General features: G+C 43.3%; 1 protein-coding gene across 1 annotated transcript; it reads left to right on the top strand.

Moving 5' to 3' along the window:
- Nucleotides 1-591: 591 nt before the first annotated feature.
- Nucleotides 592-6,131, top strand: LOC123071881 (integrator complex subunit 9 homolog). Its single transcript, XM_044495451.1, has 10 exons — nucleotides 592-1,047; nucleotides 1,653-1,867; nucleotides 2,539-2,865; nucleotides 2,968-3,178; nucleotides 3,609-3,701; nucleotides 3,778-3,875; nucleotides 4,210-4,327; nucleotides 4,415-4,500; nucleotides 4,593-4,644; nucleotides 4,739-6,131. The coding sequence occupies exons 1-10, from the start codon at nucleotides 727-729 to the stop codon at nucleotides 5,252-5,254; spliced, it is 2,037 nt and encodes a 678-aa protein (XP_044351386.1). The 5' UTR covers nucleotides 592-726; the 3' UTR covers nucleotides 5,255-6,131.
- The last annotated feature ends 14,517 nt before the right edge of the window (nucleotides 6,132-20,648 follow it).

The following is a 20,648-nucleotide window of genomic DNA, read 5'->3' on the forward strand; positions in this document are numbered from 1 at the left end:
GAAAAGGAAAAAAAACGTGTTTTTTTTTCTTTCGCGAGAGGCACGATTTTGCTTCCGCCAGAGGCACGGTTGTACTTTCGTCAAAGGCACGGGCGTGCCTCTTTCGGAAAGGGAAAAAAACCCGTGTTTCTGGTTCGGTTTTTTCTTCCGGTTTTTTCGTGAAAAAAAGTTCATCAAAATCTATCAACATGGGATCTAGTTTTGAAGATCTCGACGCGAGGAATGCAATGGCGAAAGCGGTTCGAGATTTGGACGCACGGTTTAAGAGATAAAACATTTTGAATAAACGGATCTAAGAAAAAGGGAAAACTCTGCGATTGCGACAGGTGGCGCACATGCAACGCGCCACTTGTCGCAATCTGGAAAAGTTGGAGTGATCTCCGCAAAGAGTATTCCTTAATTAGTGATTTTGGAGAAGAGGAACGAAATATACTTCGATTTCGATTTGTAGCGGGACGAGTAGTAAAATAACTGGGCCTTTAAATTCTGGTACGGAGCGGCCCAATCCATCAACTCTTTCTTCTCCCTAAAAAGAAAAAAAAACTCGTGCCCACCCTTCGACCCAGAAAGAAACGCAGCGCCGCCGCCGGCATCAACCGCTCGCGTTGCTGCCTGCTCGAACCTGGAGGAGGAACAATAGGTAAGGAGGAGGGGTGCTTGCTCCGCCGTCGGGGACACGGGGCGACCGCCCGAGCTCGCCCCAGTGCTAGATCCGCCACTGCCGCCATGAAACTGACCTGCGTGGCCACCCCCGGGAGCGGCGGCGGCTACCACTCGCCAGCGAGCCACTTACTGGAGGTGGAGGGCGTCCGCCTCCTCCTCGACTGCCCCGTCGACCTCTCGTCCCTCGCAGCATTCGCCACGGTGCCACTCGGCCCGGACTCTGGTGACGCGGGAGACCTCATCCGCGCGGTGCCCCACTACTGGTCTCCGGCGGCGGCGGCCGCCGCCAAAGCAGGTGGCGTGGATGCCGTGCTCGTGTCTTCTGCCACGGGGATGCTTGGGCTTCCCTTCCTCACGCGGCTCCCAAGCTTCGCAAACACCAAGGTGACTCCCATCCCTGCCACTCTTTGGTGCATAGCACCCTAAATTTCAAACTCTACTTGTTTAGGCTGGAACTTGTGTTGAGAATTTGAAACTGTAGTTAACATGTTAGTGTATGATTTTTCCCTATTCAGATTATCTGAAAGAACAAGCTTGCTGAATGTGAAATCCAATAGTCTGAAGGACAGATGAGTTAGCTAATTGTCTTTTCTTTAGTTTGCGTATAATTAACTTCTGTAGGTTAGCACTGAGGTGTACAAAAATGGGGGGAAACAGGGGCAGAACAATTGGAGTTGATGTTCTATTTTAAGAAAATGATGAAGAAAAGTCCGCTCCTGTATGAATCCCAAGGCATGCTCACTGGCTTTTTGTTCTCGATTGCAGACAATTAACATCCTTAGGTCCCTTTACTACAAAGTGGAACTTAGGGACTGAAACGTCTGGGCATGTTTTTTTTCTTAAAGGTCGTATACAATTACCAAGGGATCGAAATATATTATATTGGCTGTAAAATCTTCTGTTAAACGAAACTTCACCTCCATAGGTAGGTGCTAGTGCATACAATGAAATATATAGCGCGATTGTTGACTGTATGAAACTTTGAATAGGTTTATGTTACAGAGTTAGCTGCAAGGATTGGAAAGCTAATGATGGGGGAGCTCGTGGAGATGCACTCTGAGTTTGTAAGGTACTATGGGCCAGATCTGGATGGGTCACCCAAGTGGATGCAAGGGGAGAAACTCCATAAACTCCTGTCGTCATTGCAGAATATAGTGATTGAAGACGAGGGAATGGATTTAGCTCCTTTGATGCCTCTCTACAGGTACACATTATTTAATAGGCCATTTACTTGCCGAATTGCATGTGTTACCCATTTACTATAGAGAAATTTACATCTGAAAGCTTACAAATATACCAGTTTCCCATATTTATCCTTGGCCTTTAGAAATTGTTTCTGCTGGTTAATTTAAATTTGATAATCTTAAGGGGTGTGCTAGGAGCAAACAGTATCCAACCAAATCCATAAATTGGCAACAGCCAAATTCTAATATTTTACTAGTCAAGTAGCAAATTACGAAGTTTAATAGATACCAAATTTTCATTCATGAATATGGTAAGTTTGTAATCTATGGTAGTTTTTTTAACCTTGAGTTACTTGAAATATATACTTGAGTCTGTAATTTCATGTACACATCTGATACGGCACATGTTTACATCCCTAGTAACCTAGCTTGGTGTTAGGCCAGTGTTGTTGGTGACAACTGAAAATGCCATTTGAGTAAAAGAAGATCTAAATGTTTCCATATGCTTAGTATCTCAGTTACATGCAAATAGAGCTGACTAGATTTTAGTCTTGCAAGGAAATATCTGAGATTGGACCATATGGTTGCCATTCAATTTTATGACTGCATAGGAGATTCACTACTTAATAATGATATCAACGCTGCTCTGTCATCCTGCTTTCTTTTCTTAATTGGATTACACCTATTGCAGTGCCCCAAACTTAGAAGAATGCATGCGAAAAACCCAGACTGTTAAATATGGAGAGGAGGTTTGCTTCAATGGCATGTTGATGCTGAAAGCCTCTAGCTCTGGCCTGGAGCTTGGCAATTGTGTCTGGTCAATAAAGGGTCCAAGAGCAAGTATTACCTACTTGCCAAGCACCGTGTTTGTGTCAGCCCATGCCTTAGATTGCGACTATAACTCTCTGAAGGAAAATGACATCATTTTGTTTTCAGATTTCTTGTCCTTGAATGTCATGGATGAGAATAATGAGAATCTGGGTGAGAATGCAATGGTTTGTGATGACTCACTGTCGAGGTATGCTAGTGTGTCGCAGTTCAGTTTTGTATGACTTGCTTATGTGTTAAAAATAACCTTCTGCATTTCTTTTTGCATGGAATGTTACTTAAAATCTTCAAGGGCTGATGGTGTTGATGAGGATGAATATGCCCAATGCCTGTCTAAGAATGATGATATTGCAGAGGAGATAGAGAGAATCAGTTTCATATGCTCATGTATATCAGATGCAATCAAATCTGGAGGTTCTGTTTTAATACCAATAGGACGACTTGGGGTTATTCTTTTAATTTTGGAACACATATCAGAAACGTTACTTTCTTCCAACATGAAGGTAATTGTAGTAGTTCTTGACCCCTTGTTATTGTATAGTGGATTCTTGTTAATATTAATGTTAAAATATATTTTCATTGTGCTTTGTGTAAGTCAGGCTTTGTAGTAATGTTGTTAATAATACCAGCATATTTTTACTTAGGATATGCATGGTTTTGCTAATGGTGAAATGTGAAGTTGACAATGCCTGACTTGCAGTCAACAGGCTGCAAGATGATTAGCTTTAAAGAGTGTTTTAGAGATGCATGTGGTACAAAGGGTGTTTTAGTTCTACACTGTAGTCATTTAAAGTATCAAGCTCCTTTAGTTCTATTATATGAAATATTATGCCCATTCCAAATCACTATATTTTCTCTGCATTACTCATTTGTCTTCTCACATGTTTTGCACCTGTTGTTTTGGGCTGTCATTTTCCCCCTGTTTTGAGCCAGGTACCCATATTTATGATTTCTGGTGCAGCAGAAAAAATAATATCCTTTACGAATGCCGTGCCAGAATGGCTATGCAAGCCACGCCAAGAAAAGGTCATTCCCTTCTCACTATGGTTGTTTTGACATATGAACTTATCATGGTCTTACTGCGACACTATTTATCCTGCAGCTATTCTCAAGGGAGGAGGAGGCATTATTTGGCCATGTGGAGCTTCTGAAGGAAGGCAGACTGTTTCTGTTTCCTCATCTATACTCAAAGGGCCTTCTGTAAGAAGTTTATCAAAATTTTGTTGCTAGTTATTACTTTTTACGACAATACATGATAGGTAACCTTAAGATTGTTTAGTTCAGGATCACTAACTTTGATCTCTTTTACTCTCCTTATAGAAAGCTCGGTACTGGTTGTTTCTTATTTTTGGTTTTTGTTGTCTGTTAATTTATGGAGGTCCAGCAATATCTGGTTGCTACCCTTAGCATAATTTATACTATGACTTGTCCTGCTTTTATTCATGTGAGCTCACTTGAACAGTTGGATTTCAGTTACTTTTTTAATGTTGTTTCTTGCATTTTCTGCTGTGTAATAACGCTAGAATCCTGCCAGGGCAGCATGGAAGGAGCCCTGCATTGTATTTTGTCCAGACTGGAGCCTTAGGCACAGCACAGCTGTCCATTTGCTTCGTCGGTGGCATGCTGATAAACGGAATCTTCTTGTTTTGGAGGTAAACAGGTTTTCAATCTTTTCACCGAACGTGGCATAATCTTAACTGCTATCGGTGATGCTAAATACGTAATTATTTTACGTGCAGCAAGGAGTTGATGCTGAGTTCATTCTTAAGCCTTTCATGCCTGTGGCAATCCAAGTTCTTGAATGTTCTTTCCTCTCTGGAATAAAGTATGCTGAAAGTTCAAAAGCTTATGTTTCACCACTTTATATAATAACAAAGCAGAATATGTAGACTAAAGGCTCGAGTTTCTTCTTGACAGGGTGCGAAAAGTCAATCCATTGCTCTCAGTTCTCAAACCGAAGCTCGTTCTGGTATGCCATTACTTATTTTCCCACATCCTTCTGGTGGAGCTGATTTTCTTGAAGCGAGCGATCATTTCCTCATGCTCTATTCTATACCCTGCAGTTTCCTGAAGATTTGAAGTCGCGGTGTCCAGCAAAGGAGGACACTCCATGGTCATATCTGTACTACTCCAAGGGCAAAACCATGGAGATCCCAAACATACGGGAAGACTTCGAAGTGGGGCTTCCAACCGATTTCGCCTTTGGGTTGCAGCCTAGGCAGTTGGACAAGGCCATCGCCATCGCGAGGCTGAGAGCAAAGCTCCATCTCAGCAACGGGCAGTACGTGCTGGTAGCAGCTCCGAAGGATCAGTCCAATCAGTCGATGCGGCAGCTGCTACACTGGGGAGCTGTCGATGCAGGCCGTCTGTTGGCAGCCTTGCAAGAGAAGGGGATCGCGTGTGCTTTCCCTGCAGACGACGATGATGGCTCGGCGGGCTGCGTGCGCTCGATTTTGATCACCAGTCCGGGAGAAGCTCTGGTGAAGATGGCGCCTGAAAGGACCGTGATCTACTGCGACGACGAGAGCACAACCAGGCAGATCTATGATGCTCTCAGCAGCGTTTGTAATGGGATCTAGTTACATGCTACTGACGGTTAATGGTAGGGGTTCATGGGGACGTACTCTGAAGGGAAAGAGAATCAGATGATGAATGTGGAATTGCGCAACTGGAAGGTTGGAGTTGGTGGTTTTGTACATTTAGGACCCACATTGGTATCAAGAGAAGAGAAGCAGTTGCACATTTACCAGTTTGATCTCCGATGAAACCGAGAGGCCTCTGAACACGCGCACGCCTGGCCGACGACTGAGCATGCATGCATCAATGAAGTAGTGGATCTGCGGCGAGGAGGCTCCAGCGGGGGCGACCTGAGAACACATGAGTTGATAAGAGTCGCTCGTCAATCAAGCGGTTCGTATCCCATGTGTTCCCAGTTCGACCCCGCAGGAATTTCCTCGCGTATCCTGTCCTTGTTCACCGTCACGTCACTCCTACTACGCTGACGGAAATCTATGGCTGTATCTGTATATCCTCTTCTTCTTCAGGCTTATTATAACTATATAAGTTGTAGCGATCGATTCTACTTATAGCTTTTCATCGTGCCACCAAGGGATGTGACGGACGGAGATTGGTGTTGTACTACTGCACTGCATTTTCCTGGCAGGCACAAGTGAAGTACGGAAGGAGGGAGGGAGCGAGTACAGCTCGTTGTACTGCAGCCAGCCAGAGCCAGCGTTGCTCCCCCGGCACGGCAGTACAGATTGTACTGCAGTCTGCGGCCACCCGTTGTGATGCAGAACCTCCCACTTGTAGCTTTTTTTTTTTTGTTTTTGCGCCAGCTCTGATTTGGAGCTTATCCCATCCATTGTAAAATTACCACCCAACGTGTTAATATCATGTATGATGTGCCTTTCTGTCGGCACAAGGCGACACTGCACAACAAAGAGTAGAAGCATCAGCAATCGGAGGGAGCAAAGAAAGTGCATGTGCACGACTGTGGCACAATGCAATGAAAGGCCGTGCATCCTACCCATGTGTCGCCATGGTGAAGGGGAGTCAAAAAAGCTGCAAGCCATGATGCGCCGCGGCCGCTGTTTAATCAAGCCGAAGCTGAAAGAGCTGCGACGGGTTGGGGTGGCGTGCGGCGACGACGCAGACGATGCTGGGACCGGCCGGCTTTTTTGCTGGAACGGGCGACTGGAAGTGCTATAACCGTGGCAGCAAAATGCTCGAACCAACAGCCGCGACCTTCAGCAGGTTTTTTTGCGTCAACCAGTCATTGTTGTTGCTGGAAACATTAAGCATTTTTGCTGGAACCAGTGATTGCCATGGATACGAGTACATGTCTATTTTTTTTTTTTGCTGGGATTGCAATTTTTGGTGCGGTCGGCTAGAAAGTTTGCTTCAACCAGACATTATTTTTGCTGGAAGCATTAAGATTTTTTGCTACCACCTTGTTTTGTTTTGTTTTTGGCTGGAGTCAGCCTAAATTTTGCTACCACCGTCATTCAATTTTGCTGGAACTGGCATTTTTCCGTGCTTCGATCAAGTAACTGGATATTTTTGTTGCTTTCAATTTCTTGCTGGATGAGGCCAACTTGTTTGCTACAATCGGCTTTAAAAAAAGCTTCAACCATGTACTGCGGAAGCTGCAAACCACGTGCACCTGAGCTGCAAGCCGTCTACACCGGAGCTACAACCGGAGGCGTCGGTCGCCGGCAAGGCTGCAAGCACGAGCACTCGAAGTTGCAGCTGCCGGCGATGTATGCTGGATTGCACGATGTGTGCTTCATCGACGGGAGATTGGAACCTGTTGCGAGCTCCGGCGAGCGGCATCAATGGAAGAGGCGTTGCTGGCCATGAAGCACGACAGCGGTGATTTTTTTGCGACCTGCGCGATGAGGTGATGCGAACCCGGGATGCCGGAGGTCTGCGACGGCGACGAGGGGGGCTGGTGGTGTTGGAGCCGGAGACGCACGCCCGGTGGCACAACAGCTGGTGCGTGTGGGCCGCACTTCGTTCACGATCCACTTTTTCCGCGTAGGAAGAATTTGTGCGTGGAGACGATGACTTTGCGTGGTTATCTAACGGTCATCAGCGCATTAATCTAATGGTTTAAAAAGGACCGGCCCAAAGTTTCCGCCGGCGCACCGGCGCCCATCACTCGCCTTGTGCTAATTACTGACGTTTGTCACCATTGATTGATGGGCCCGCGTCTTTTACTGTCTCCATCTTCACTTTTGTCTTCTAATGGCTATAAGGCATCCATTCCCTTGTTTCTTAAACTTGCCTCATCTCATCCAGAAAAATGAGACCCGGCTAAACCTGAGCTTTCTCAGCGATTTGGGCTTTTCGGCCGCCCGATCGTTTGCCTGGTGCGCTGTCGTTTGTCCGATCTTGCCGCCGGATCGTCTGGGCCGTCTGATATTTACCACATCGTCTATAGCCGTCGGATATATTTCCCTATGAACGGTGTCCCGCCCGGCCGTGCCACCGCGCGTTATTAAGGTGCCCCGCCGGGGGTATTTTGGTCATTTCCCTCCTGCCTATAGAAGAGGCGCCCGCTCCTGTGGGAGAGACCTAGCTCGATTCCCTCTCTCGCTCGCTCCACCCGTTCCCCTCCTTTCCCTCTCTCGATCTCTTCTGCAGCCCTTGCTCCCTTCCTTTCCTTCCCTCGTGCCGCCGCTCTCCTCCCTCGTCGCTCTCTCCGACCTCATCCGCCACCGCTTTTATGAGCCTTCCTCCTCCCCACGAGATCCCTTCTGCTCGAGTCGCCGAGGAGCACCTTCCCTTCCCCGTCCCCAAAGGCCGCTCCCGCACTCAACCCTAACCCTAGACCGCGCGCCCGCCCACCCCTACTGCATCGCGGCTTGATCCCGCCGCGCTGATGGAGCCCAAGCAGCCGGTGGCCAACCTCGCCGCCGCTGCCGCCGAGCCGGAGGAGGACGAGGCGGCCGAGGAGACGGAGGCGGCCGAGGATGAGGGGGACGCACTGCTGGACCGCGCGCAAGCCCTCATCTCCCGCGTCGTCGAGCAGGAGGCCAACCCCAACCCGTACTTCATCCACTCACGCGGATTCATTGGCTGCGAGTCCGGGCGCGTCGGATCTGGTGGCCATGGACCTGCAGCTCCTCAAGGTTTGGACTTTCTGATTTTCAAATTACATCAAACCTATGTCTAGATTGTATATTACACTGCCCAGCGTTATTACGTTGTCGAGATGGTCACACTTTTAATGTTGAATTGACTTCAGATCTTCAAACAAAGGATTTGCAGCATATATAGATGCATTAATGCCAATCTTTATCACTCTGATACGTATCTACTCCTACCTACTTGAATCTTCTATTCCCAGTTAATTAGAAAATTTGTTATTTGTGGACATCTCCTAAATACACAAATTAATTTTTGTGTTAACGAGCAGTACGTTCTGTTTTCAATTGCGACCTGAAGGTCAGCAACGTAAAGCTTGAATGCATCTGAAGGCATGTTCCATCCTTGAATATATACTAATATAAAGGCAGGTTACAATTATGCGCAGGTAGAAAATTCATCATTTTAGTGTCCATCCGAAGAATCACATCGTAATAGGAATAGGGACTATGGATGACATGTCGATAGGAATCTGAGATGATAAAAAATAGCACTCATCCAACTGCTAACTGAATATGCTGGAAATTAGCTAATGCATCTCATGCAGTAGTGCCATTTGTCGACACACCATATGATATATGAATGAAACCATAAAAGTGTATATGAAACTGTATAATCTGGCACTTGGTTTCATGCCTCCAACAATGTGATGTCCTTTTTATGTGATCATGGCGTATAGATAATTAAATGATGATTCACTCACCCTTGATAATGTCTCCTTCTCTTGAGCTAAGCACATGATGTCAACATAACGGAACAACATGGAGCTGCAGACATGCACTAGGAGCACAGGTTGACTCGCAGATGCGTCTGCAATCTCCCAATCAAATGAGTAGCACCGTGCAGTCGTGGGCTTGCAGCAGGTTGGCGGGTGAATGGTCATAGCGGGAATTTAACGGGCATGTCGACTGCTGTGAGTATTCCATTCAAGTCGACAACTACAGTTGCAAGAGGTGTGTTGCTTACTTGGAGAAATTTTCAAGAAAATCATCAATTTATTTAGCATTAGTTAAATCAGTTTGTCGAGCTGAGCTTTTGATCTTGATGGTAGTGAGACATCTGATGGTAGAATTTTTTTGCTATTGAGATGGTTCTTCTGTTTTTTTTCCTGCACTCCTACAATTCTAATGCAACATTGCTTTTTAGTGCTAAAGTACTAGCTTACATCCTTTCTTTTCCCTTTTCCCCTTGAAAAGCCAGGTAAAAGTTCTGTTTAAACACTTATATATAGAAGACTAAGAAATTCTTTTTGTTCTTCTTGCTGTTGGCTGGTAGCTTTTAGTAGCAATTTGGATAATTCTGTGCATAATATTATGTTCGATTTTGGGGCATGAAAGGTCGGGGATTCTGTTGTGGGTGGATCATGGCCTCCAAAACAATGCACACTATACAGTAGCCTGAGCAAGTTGTGGTCGGTGCCTTCATATGGTTGTTAAATTACTGCTCTTTTTCTATACAGTAGCCTAAACAATGCACACTATATAGTAGTCTTATGTAACGCCCTGAATCCGATGTGCCAGGTGTCTTCCAGTTATTCGCCGTCGTTGCCATGTCATTCCTTGCGTGTTGTATTTTGCCACGTCATCATCTACATTTCATCTGCATGTTTGATACGTCCATTTTGCATCATGCTTTTATATCAATATTTATTGCATCATGGGATGTTATTACACATTATATCTCATTACTTATGGCTATTCTCTCTTATTTTACAAGGTTTATCATGAAGAGGGGGAATGCCGGCAGCTGGAATTCTGGCTGGAAAAGGAGCAATCGTTAGGTACCTATTCTGCACAGCTCCAAAAGTCCCGAAACTCCACGAAACAACCTTTTGGAATTATTAAGAATTTTTGAACGAAAGAAATAGGCCAGGGGCCCACACCCTGTCCAGGAGACAGGGGGGCGCCCCCCCTATAGGGCGCGCCCCCTATCTCCTGGGCCCCTGGTGGGCCTCCGGCGTCCATCTTCTGCTATGTCATCACTTTTACCCTGGAAAAAATCGTGGGCAAGCTTACGGGACAAAACTCTGCCGCCACGAGGCGGAACCTTGGCGGAATTAATCTAGGGCTCTGGCGGAGCTGTTCTGCCGGGGACACTTCCCTCCGGGAGGGGGAAATCATCACCAACGTCATCACCAACGATCCTCTCATCGGGAGGGGGTCAATCTCCATCAACATCTTCACCAGCACCATCTCCTCTCAAAACCCTAGTTCATCTCTTGTATCCAATCTTGTATCAAAACTACAAATTGGTACCTGTGGGTTGCTAGTAGTGTTGATTACTCCTTGTAGTTGATGCTAATTGGTTTACTTGGTGGAAGATCATATGTTCAGATCCTTTATGCATATTATTACTCCTCTGATTATGAACATGAATATGCTTTGTGACTAGTTACGTTTGTTCCTGAGGACATGGGTGAAGTCTAGCTATTAGTAGTCATGTGAATTTGGTATTCGTTTGATATTTTGATGAGATGTATGTTGTCTTTTCCTCTAGTGGTGTTATGTGAATGTTGACTACATGACACTTCACCATTATTTGGGCCTAGAGGAAGGCATGGGGAAGTAATAAGTAGATGATGGGTTGCTAGAGTGACAGAAGCTTAAACCCTAGTTTATGCGTTGCTTCGTTACGGGCTGATATGGATCCATATGTTTAATGTTGTGGTTAGGTTTACCTTAATACTTCTTTTGTAGTTGCCGACGCTTGCAATAGAGGTTAATCATAAGTGGGATGCTTGTCCAAGTAAGGGAAGTACTCAAGTACCGGTCCACCCACATATCAAATTATCAAAGTACCGAACGCGAATCATATGAACGTGATGAAAACTAGCTTCACGATAATCCCCATGTGTCCTTGAGAGCTCCTTTCTCATTATTAGAAATTGTCCAGGCTTATCCTTTGCTACATAAAGGATTGGGCCACCTTGCTGCACTTTACTTATTTTATTTACTTATTACTCGTTACTATTTATCTTATCACAAAACTATCTATCACCTACAATTTCAGTGCTTGCAGAGAAAATCTTACTGAAAACCGCTTATCATTTCCTTCTGCTCCTCGTTGGGTTCGACACTCTTACTTATCGAAAGGACTACGATTGACCCCTTACACTTGTGGGTCATCAAGACTCTTTTCTGGCGCCGTTACCGGGGAGTGTAGCGCTTTTGGTGAGTGGAACTTGGTAAGGAAACATTTATATAGTGTGCTGAATTTTTTTATCACTTGTCACTATGGAAACTAATCCTTTGACGGGCTTGTTTGGGGTATCTTCACCCCACCCAGAAGAGCAAAGAGTTGCTCCTCAACCTACTGAACTTTATGAAAATATTTACTTTGAGATTCCTTCAAGTATGATAGAGAAACTGCTAGCTAATCCATTTGCAGGAGATGGAACATTGCATCCCGATTTACACCTTATCTTTGTGGATGAAGTTTGTGGATTATTTAAGCTTGCAGGTATTCCCGATGATGTTGTCAAAAGGAAGGTCTTCCCTTTATCTTTGAAGGGAGATGCATTGACATGGTATAGGCTATGTGATGATACGAGATCTTGGAATTATAAGCGATTGAAGTTGGAATTTCACCAGAAGTTCTATCCTATGCATCTTGTTCATCGTGATCGTAATTACATATATAATTTCTAGCCTCGCAAAGGAGAAAGCATCGCTCAAGCTTGGGGGAGGATTAAGTCAATGTTATATTCATGCCCCAATCATGAGCTCTCTTGGGAAATGATTATTCAGAATTTTTATGCTCGGCTTTCTCTTGATAATCGCAACCTGCTCCATACTTCCTGTGCTGGTTCTTATATGCTGAAGACTATTGATTTCAAATGGGACTTATTGGAAATAATTAAGCGCAACTCTGAAGATTGGGGTTCCGACGATGGTAAGGAGTCAGGTATGACACATAAGTTCGATTGTGTTAAATCTTTTATGGATACTGATGCTTTTCGTGGATTTAGCGCTAAGTATGGACTTGACTCTGAGATAGTAGCTACTTTTTGTGAATCTTTTGCTACTCACGTTGATCTCCCTAAAGAGAAGTGGTTTAAATATAATACTCCTGTTGAAGTGAAAGTAGTTGCACCTATTGCAGTCGAGGAAAAGACTATTACCTATAGTGATCCTATTGTTCCTACTGCTTATGTTGAGAAACCTCCTTTTCCTGTTAGGATAAAGGATCATGCTAAAGCTTCGACTGTTGTTTGTAAGAGTAATACTAGGACTTATACACATCCTGAGCAAATTAATGTTGAACCTAGTATTGCTATGGTTAAAGATCTCTTGGATGAGGACTTAGATGGGCATGTTATTTCTTTCTTGGGTGAGACTGCTAATATTGCTAGACCTGATACTAAGACAAGTAGACCTGTCGTAGGCATGCCTGTTATTTCTGTTAAAATAGGAGATCATTGTTATCATGGCTTATGTGATATGGGTGCTAGTGCTAGTGCGATACCTTATGATCTTTATAAAGAAATTATGCACGACATTGCACCCGTTGAATTAGAAGACATTGATGTTACTATTAAGCTTGCTAATAGGGATACCATTAAACCTATTAGGATTGTTAGAGATGTTGAAGTTTTGTGTGGGAAGATTAAATACCCTGCTGATTTTCTTGTTCTTGGTTCCCCACAAGATGACTTTTGTCCCATTATTTTTTGTAGACCCTTCTTGAATACTGCTAGTGCTAAGATTAATTGTGAAAAGAATATTGTCATTGTTGGCATAGATGGTATGTCTCATGAGTTTAATTTCGCCAAGTTTAGTAGACAACCTCGTGAAATGGAACCACCTACTAAGGATGAGATTATTGGTCTTGCTTCCATTGCTGTTCCTCCAACTGATCCATTAGAACAATCTTTGCTAGACCATGAAAATGATATGTTTATGAAGGAAAGGGAAGAAATAGATGAAGTGTTCCTTAAACAGGAACCTATGCTGAAACATAACCTTCCTGTTGAAATTCTTGGGGATCCCCCTCCACCCAAGGGTGATCCCATGTCTGAACTCAAACCATTACCTGCTAATCTTAAGTATGCTTATCTTGATGAAAAAGAAATATATCATGTTATTATTAGTGCTAACCTTTCAAAGAAAGAAGAAGAAAGATTATTGAAAACTCTGAAGAAGCACCGAGCAGCTATTGGATATACTCTGGGTGATCTTAAGGGCATTAGTCCCACATTATGTCAACACAAGATTTCAGTGGAGAAAGATGCCAAACCAGTTAGAGATCCTCAAAGATGATTAAATCCCAAGATGAAGGAAGTGGTAAGAAAGGAGATACTAAAGCTCCTTGAGGCAGGTATTATTTATCCCGTTGCTGATAGTGAATGGGTAAGCCCTGTCCATTGTGTCCCTAAAAAGGAAGGTATTACCGTCGTTCCTAATGATAAAGATGAATTGATCCCGCAAAGAATTATTACAGGTTATAGGATGGTAATTGACTTCCGTAAGTTAAATAAGCTACTAAGAAAGATCATTACCCTTTACCTTTTATTGATCAAATGCTAGAAAGGCTATCCAAACACACACATTTTTGCTTTCTAGATGGTTATTCTGGTTTCTCTCAGATACCTGTGTTAGCGAAGGATCAATCTAAAACTACTTTTACTTCCCTTTCGGTACTTTTGCTTATAGACATATGCCTTTTGGTTTATGTAATGCTCCTGCTACCTTTCAAAGATGCATGATGGCTATATTATCTGATTTTTGTGAAAAGATTTGTGAGGTATTCATGGATGACTTCTCCGTCTATGGATCCTCTTTTGATGATTGTTTGAGCAACCTTGATCGAGTTTTGCAGAGATGCAAAGACACTAGTCTCCTCCTGAATTGGGAAAAGTGTCACTTTATGGTTAATGAAGGCATTGTCTTGGGGCACAAGATCCCCGAGAGAGGTATTGAAGTTGATAAAGCCAAAGTTGATGTTATTGAAAAGATGCCATGTCCCAAGGACGTAAAAGGTATAAGAAGTTTTCTTGGTCATGCCGGCTTTTATAGGAGGTTCATTAAGGACTTTTCTAAAATCTCTAGGCCTCTGACTAGTTTATTGCAAAAATATATTCCTTTTGTCTTTGATGATGATTGTGTAGAAGCCTTTGAAGTGCTTAATAAAGCTTTGATCACTGCACCTATTGTTCAGCCACCCGATTGGAATTTACCTTTTGAAATTATGTGCGATGCTAGTGATTATGTTGTAAGTGCTGTTTTAGGGCAAAGAGTTGATAAGAAATTGAATGTTATCCAGTATGCTAGTAAGACTCTTGATACTGCCCAGAGAAATTATGCTACTACTGAAAAAGAGTTCTTAGCAGTTGTGTTTGCATGTGAGAAGTTCATACCTTATATTGTTGATTCCAAAGTTACTATTCACACTGATCATGCTGCTATTAAATATCTTATGGAAAAGAAAGATGCTAAGCCTAGACTCATTAGATGGGTTCTCTTGCTCCAAGAATTTGACTTGCATATTATTGATAGAAAGGGAGCTGAGAACCCCGTTGCAGATAACTTGTCTAGGTTAGAGAATGTTCTTGATGACCCACTGCCTATTAATGATAGCTTTCCTGATGAACAATTAGCGGTCGTCAATGCTTCTCGTACTGCTTCTTGGTATGTTGATTATTCTAATTACATTATTGCTAAATATTTACCGCCTAGTTTCACATACCAGCAAAAGAAAAAGTTCTTTATGAATTAAGACATTACTTCTGGGATGATCCACACATTTATAAAGAAGGAGTAGATGGTGTTATTAGACATTGTGTGCCTGAGCATGAATAGGAACAGATCCTACGCAAGTGTCACTCTGAATCTTATGGAGGACACCACGCTGGAGACAGAACTGCACACAAGGTACTACAATCTGGTTTTTATTGGCCTACTCTCTTCAAAGATGCTCGTAAGTTTGTCTTATCTTGTGATGAATGTCAAAGAATAGGTAACATTAGTAGACGTCAAGAAATGCCTATGAATTATTCTCTTGTCATTGAACCGTTTGATGTTTGGGGCTTTGACTATATGGGACCTTTTCCTGCCTCTAATGGTTATACACATATTTTAGTTGCTGTTGATTACGTTACTAAGTGGGTAGAAGCTATTCCAACTAGTAGTGCTGATCATAACACTTCTATTAAAATGCTTAAAGAAGTTATTTTTCCGAGGTTTGGAGTCCCTAGATATCTTATGACTGATGGTGGTTCACATTTCATTCATGGTGCTTTCCGTAAGATGCTCGCTAAGTATGATGTCAATCATAGAATAGCATCTCCTTATCATCCGCAGTCTAGTGGTCAAGTAGAGTTGAGCAATAGAGAGCTCAAATTTATTTTGCAAAAGACTGTGAATAGATCTAGAAAGAATTGGTCCAAAAAAGTTGATGATGCATTATGGGCCTATAGAACTGCATACAAAAATCCTATGGGTATGTCTCCTTATAAGATGGTTTATGGAAAAGCGTGTCATTTACCTCTTGAACTTGAACATAAAGCATATTGGGCTATTAAAGAGCTCAATTATGACTTTAAGCTTGCCGGTGAGAAGAGGTTATTCGATATTAGATCACTTGATGAATGGAGAACCCAATCCTATGAGAATGCCAAGCTTTTCAAAGAAAAAGTCAAACGCTAGCATGATAAGAGGATACAAAAGCGTGAGTTTAACGTAGGAGATTATGTGTTATTATTCAACTCTCGTTTAAGATTTTTTGCAGGAAAACTTCTCTCAAAATGGGAAGGTCCCTACGTTATCGAGGAGGTCTATCGTTCTGGTGCCATAAAAATCAACACCTTGGAAGGCACAAATCCGAGGGTGGTAAACGGTCAAAGAATTAAACACTATATTTCAGGTAATCCTATCAATGTTGAGACTAATATTATTGAAACCGTAACCCCTGAGGAATACATAAGGGACACTTTCCAGAATGTTCCAGACTCAGAAAAGGCATAGGTATGTGGTACGGTAAGTAAACCGACTCCAAAACAACTGCAATGGCAATTTTTATCAGTTTTGGAATATTTAAGAATTTTAGGAAGATAGAAGTAGTCCAAAAGGGACACGAGGCTCCCACGAGAGTGGAGGGCGCGCCCCCTGTCTCGTGAGCACCTCGTGTGCCTCCCGGGCTTCGTTTTCTTGTATGTTACGTATTTTTGTCGGTAAAAATTCATTATATATACTCCCGAAGGTTTTGACCACCGTATCACGCAAATATCCTCTGTTTTCGTTTCGAGCTGTTCTGTTGCAGATTTAGAGCACCATGACTTCACCCTCCTCCAACAATGAAGACAAGGATGCTTGGATTTTGAAGATAGAGCTAAAAAGAGAAGAACCAGAAGAGATCAACAAGGATGAAGGGATCAAGGAAGCCATGGAGGTTCAAGCTCCGGCGGTGAAAGAAGAAGATATCCCTCAACCTTTACCTAACATCTTTACTCCAACAGAGATTGAAGCTTTCAAGATGATTGAGTTAGCTTGCATACAGAACAAGTATCTCACACAGGAGAATATTCTGTTGAAGGATCATATTGCTGGGCTTAAGGGCATTATCCGCAAGTTGGAGGAGCTTTTACGCTCAATGTGCGATTATCCACCGTCATCATCACCACCTCCATCACCTCCAAGGAAATAATCACAGGGGTATGGGCACTCCCCTTGGAAACTACCAAGCTTGGGGGAGGTGCCCAGGTATCGTATCACGATCACACTCCTATCTTTACCGCTTTATTTAGTTCGATCCTTTTAGTAGTATCTTGATCTAGAAGTTTTGATATCAAATAGTTTGAGTTTGCTTTGTGATCTCTTTATGTAATCGAGTCCATTAGCTATTTATAATAAAGATTAGTGTTGAGTCAAGGGCTTTGCTATGTGCTATGATCTTGAGGAAGTAGAAAGAATTAAAGAGTTCTTATTGATCTTATGGATAGTGATAACTTCACATATAGAAAGTATGAGGCATAACAATTGTTGAGAGTTGATAAATGTAGTTTTGGTCATCGTTGCAATTAATAGGAAGTGATAAGGAAAGAGAGGTTCACATATAAATATACTATCTTGGACATCTTTTATGATTGTGAGCACTCATTAAGTATGACATGCTAAAAGAGTTGACGTTGGACAAGGAAGACAACGTAATGGTTTATGTTTTCTCACATCTCAGTTAAAGTATATTGTCATTGACCTTCCAAACATGTTGAGCTTGCCTTTCCCCCTCATGCTAGCCAAATTCCTAGCACCAAGTAGAGATACTACTTGTGCTTCCAAATACCCTTAAACCCAGTCTTGCCATGAGAGTCCACCATATCTACCTATGGATTGAGTAAGATCCTTCAAGTAAGTTGTCATCGGTGCAAGCAATAAAAATTGCTCTCTAATTATGTATGACTTATTAGTGCGGAGAAAATAAGCTTTGTACGAACTTGTTGTGGAAGTAATAAAAGCGACGGACTGCATAATAAAGGTCCACCCACAAGGGGCAATATAAAGTGACGTTCTCTTGCATTAAGATTTTATGCATCAACCCTAAACGTGCATGACAACCTCTGCTTCCCTCTGCGAAGGGCCTATCTTTTACTTTATGTTTTTTACTTTATGCTTGAGTCAAGGTGATCCTCACCTTTCCCTTTTTCATTTTATCCTTTGGCAAGCTCCTCATGTTTGAAAGATCGCGATACATATATCCAATTGGATGTTTGTTAGCTTGGGCTATTATTGTTGACATCACCTAAAGGTGAATACATTGGGAGGCAACACAATAAGCCCCTATCTTTCTTAGTGTCCGGCTGAAACTCTATAACCACAAGTATTGCGTGAGTGTTAGCAATTGTAGATGACTATATGATAGTTGAGTATGTGGACTCGCTGAAAAGCTCCATTGTTGACTCTTTCGGATGTTATGATAAATTGTGATTGCTTCAATGACTGAGATTATAGTTTGTTAGTTCTCAATGAAGTTTTTAAACCATACTTGAAATTGTGAATTGATTGTCACTTGAGCATAAGAAATTATATATTGAAATCTATATATGTGTTGTTATAAGAATGATCGTGATGCCCTCATGTCCGTATTTTATTTTTATCGACACCTCTATTTCTAAACATGTGGACTTATTTTTCGATTTCGGCTTCCGCTTGAGGACAAGCGAGGTCTAAGCTTTGGGGAGTTGATACGTCCATTTTGCATCATGATTTTATATCAATATTTATTGCATTACGGGCTGTTATTACACATTATATCTCATTACTTATATCTATTCTCTCTTATTTTACAAGGTTTACCATGAAGAGGGGGAATGCCGACAACTGGAATTCTGGCTGGAAAAGGAGCAAACGTTGGGAACCTATTCTGCACAGCTCCAAAGTCCCGAAACTCCACGAAACAACCTTTTGGAATTATTAAGAATTTCTGAGCGAAAGAAATAGGCCAGGGGGCCCACACCTTGTCCAGGAGACATGCCCCCCCTATAGGGCGCGCCCCTATCTCCTGGGCCCCCTGGTGGGCCTCCGACATCCATCTTCTGCTATATCATCACTTTTACCCTGGAAAAAATTGTGGGCAAGCTTACGGGACGAAACTCCACCGCCACGAGGCGGAACCTTGGCGGAATCAATCTAGGGCTCTGGCGGAGCCGTTCTGCCGGGGACACTTCCCTCCGGGAGGGGAAAATCATCACCAACGTTATCACCAATGATCCTGTCATCGGGAGGGGGTCAATATCCATCAACATCTTCACCAGCACCATATCCTCTCAAAACCCTAGTTCATCTCTTGTATCCAATCTTGTATCAAAACCACAAATTGGTACCTGTGGGTTGCTAGTAGTGTTGATTACTCCTTGTAGTTGATGCTAATTGGTTTACTTGGTGGAAGATCATATGTTCAGATCCTTTATGCATATTATTACTCCTCTGATTATGAACATGAATGTGCTTTGTGAGTAGCTACGTTTGTTCCTGAGGACATGGGTGAAATCTTGCTATTAGTAGTCATGTGAATTTGGTATTCGTTCGATATTTTGATAGGATGTATGTTGTCTTTTCCTCTAGTGGTGTTATGTGAACGTCGACTACATGACACTTCACCATTATTTGGGCCTAGAGGAAGGCATGGGGAAGTAATAAGTAGATGATGGGTTGCTAGAGTGACAGAAGCTTAAACCCTAGTTTATGCGTTGCCTCGTTAGGGGCTGATATGGATTCATATGTTTAATGTTGTGTTTAGGTTTACCTTAATACTTCTTTTGTAGCTGCGGACGCTTGCAATAGGGGTTAATCATAAGTGGGATGCTTGTCCAAGTAAGGGCAGTACCCAAGTACCGGTCCACCCACATATCAAATTATCAAAGTACCGAACGCGAATCATATGAACGTGATGAAAACTAGCTTCACGATAATCCCCATGTGTCCTCAGGAGCTCCTTTCTCATTATTAGAAATTGTCCAGGCTTATCCTTTGCTACATAAAGGATTGGGCCACCTTGCCGCACTTTACTTATTTTATTTACTTATTACTCGTTACTATTTATCTTATCACAAAACTATCTATCACCTACAATTTCAGTGCTTGCAGAGAAAACCTTACTGAAAGCCGCTTATCATTTCCTTCTGCTCCTCGTTGGGTTCGACACTCTTAATTATCGAAAGGACTACGATTGACCCCCTACACCTGTGGGTCATCAATGTTTTTCAAAACTTGCATCGGTTCGGGTTGCCCCGGTTCTCTTCGTTGTCCGTTCGGAGCCCAACCACACTCGAACGCGCCCGCGACACCTCTCAGTCCTTGGTTTTGTGAGCTGCCAAAAAACGTTCTCGGAATGGGTCGAGATTTGCCTAGTGGCCTTGGTATAACACCGGTAGACCTCCCGTCAAATTTCATTCCATTTGGAGGTCGTTTGATGCCCCAACGGTTAATCGAGTTAACCGAAACCCCTCTCTCTTTATAGCCCAGCACCCTTCCAAAACAGCCCACTAACCCATCTAAACCCCCTCCATGCTCTCCATTATTGGATAACGATCGTGTGGGCGAAAACCGCACCTCATTTGGACTCTCCTAGCTCCCTCTACCTATAAATTAGTCCCCTCCCCCGAAATTTCGGGCAAACCCTAGATCAAAACCTCCCTCTCGCCCGCCGGACGCGTCCACCGCCCGCAGCCACGTCACCCGGACAAATCACGAGGTGCCACGTCAGCATCTCCGCCGCCCACAGCCAATCCCGGGGTGCCACGCGTCCCTGTCGGCTCCCCACCGCGCCGCGGCCCGCGAGCCCACCGTCGGCCCCCGAAGCCCATCGCGCGCCGTCCCGGGCCCGTTCCCC

Source organism: Triticum aestivum, chromosome 3B (genome assembly GCF_018294505.1).
Source record: "Triticum aestivum cultivar Chinese Spring chromosome 3B, IWGSC CS RefSeq v2.1, whole genome shotgun sequence".
NCBI lineage: Eukaryota > Viridiplantae > Streptophyta > Magnoliopsida > Poales > Poaceae > Triticum > Triticum aestivum.

Excerpts from the sequence above, each read along its gene's own strand:
- LOC123071881 (XM_044495451.1), top strand. The coding sequence starts at position 727 with ATGAAACTGACCTGCGTGGCCACCCCCGGGAGCGGCGGCGGCTACCAC. Across the intron at positions 1,048-1,652 it reads CAAGCTTCGCAAACACCAAG|GTTTATGTTACAGAGTTAGC; the intron begins GTGACTCCCATC and ends AACTTTGAATAG. Across the intron at positions 3,876-4,209 it reads CTATACTCAAAGGGCCTTCT|GGCAGCATGGAAGGAGCCCT; the intron begins GTAAGAAGTTTA and ends GAATCCTGCCAG.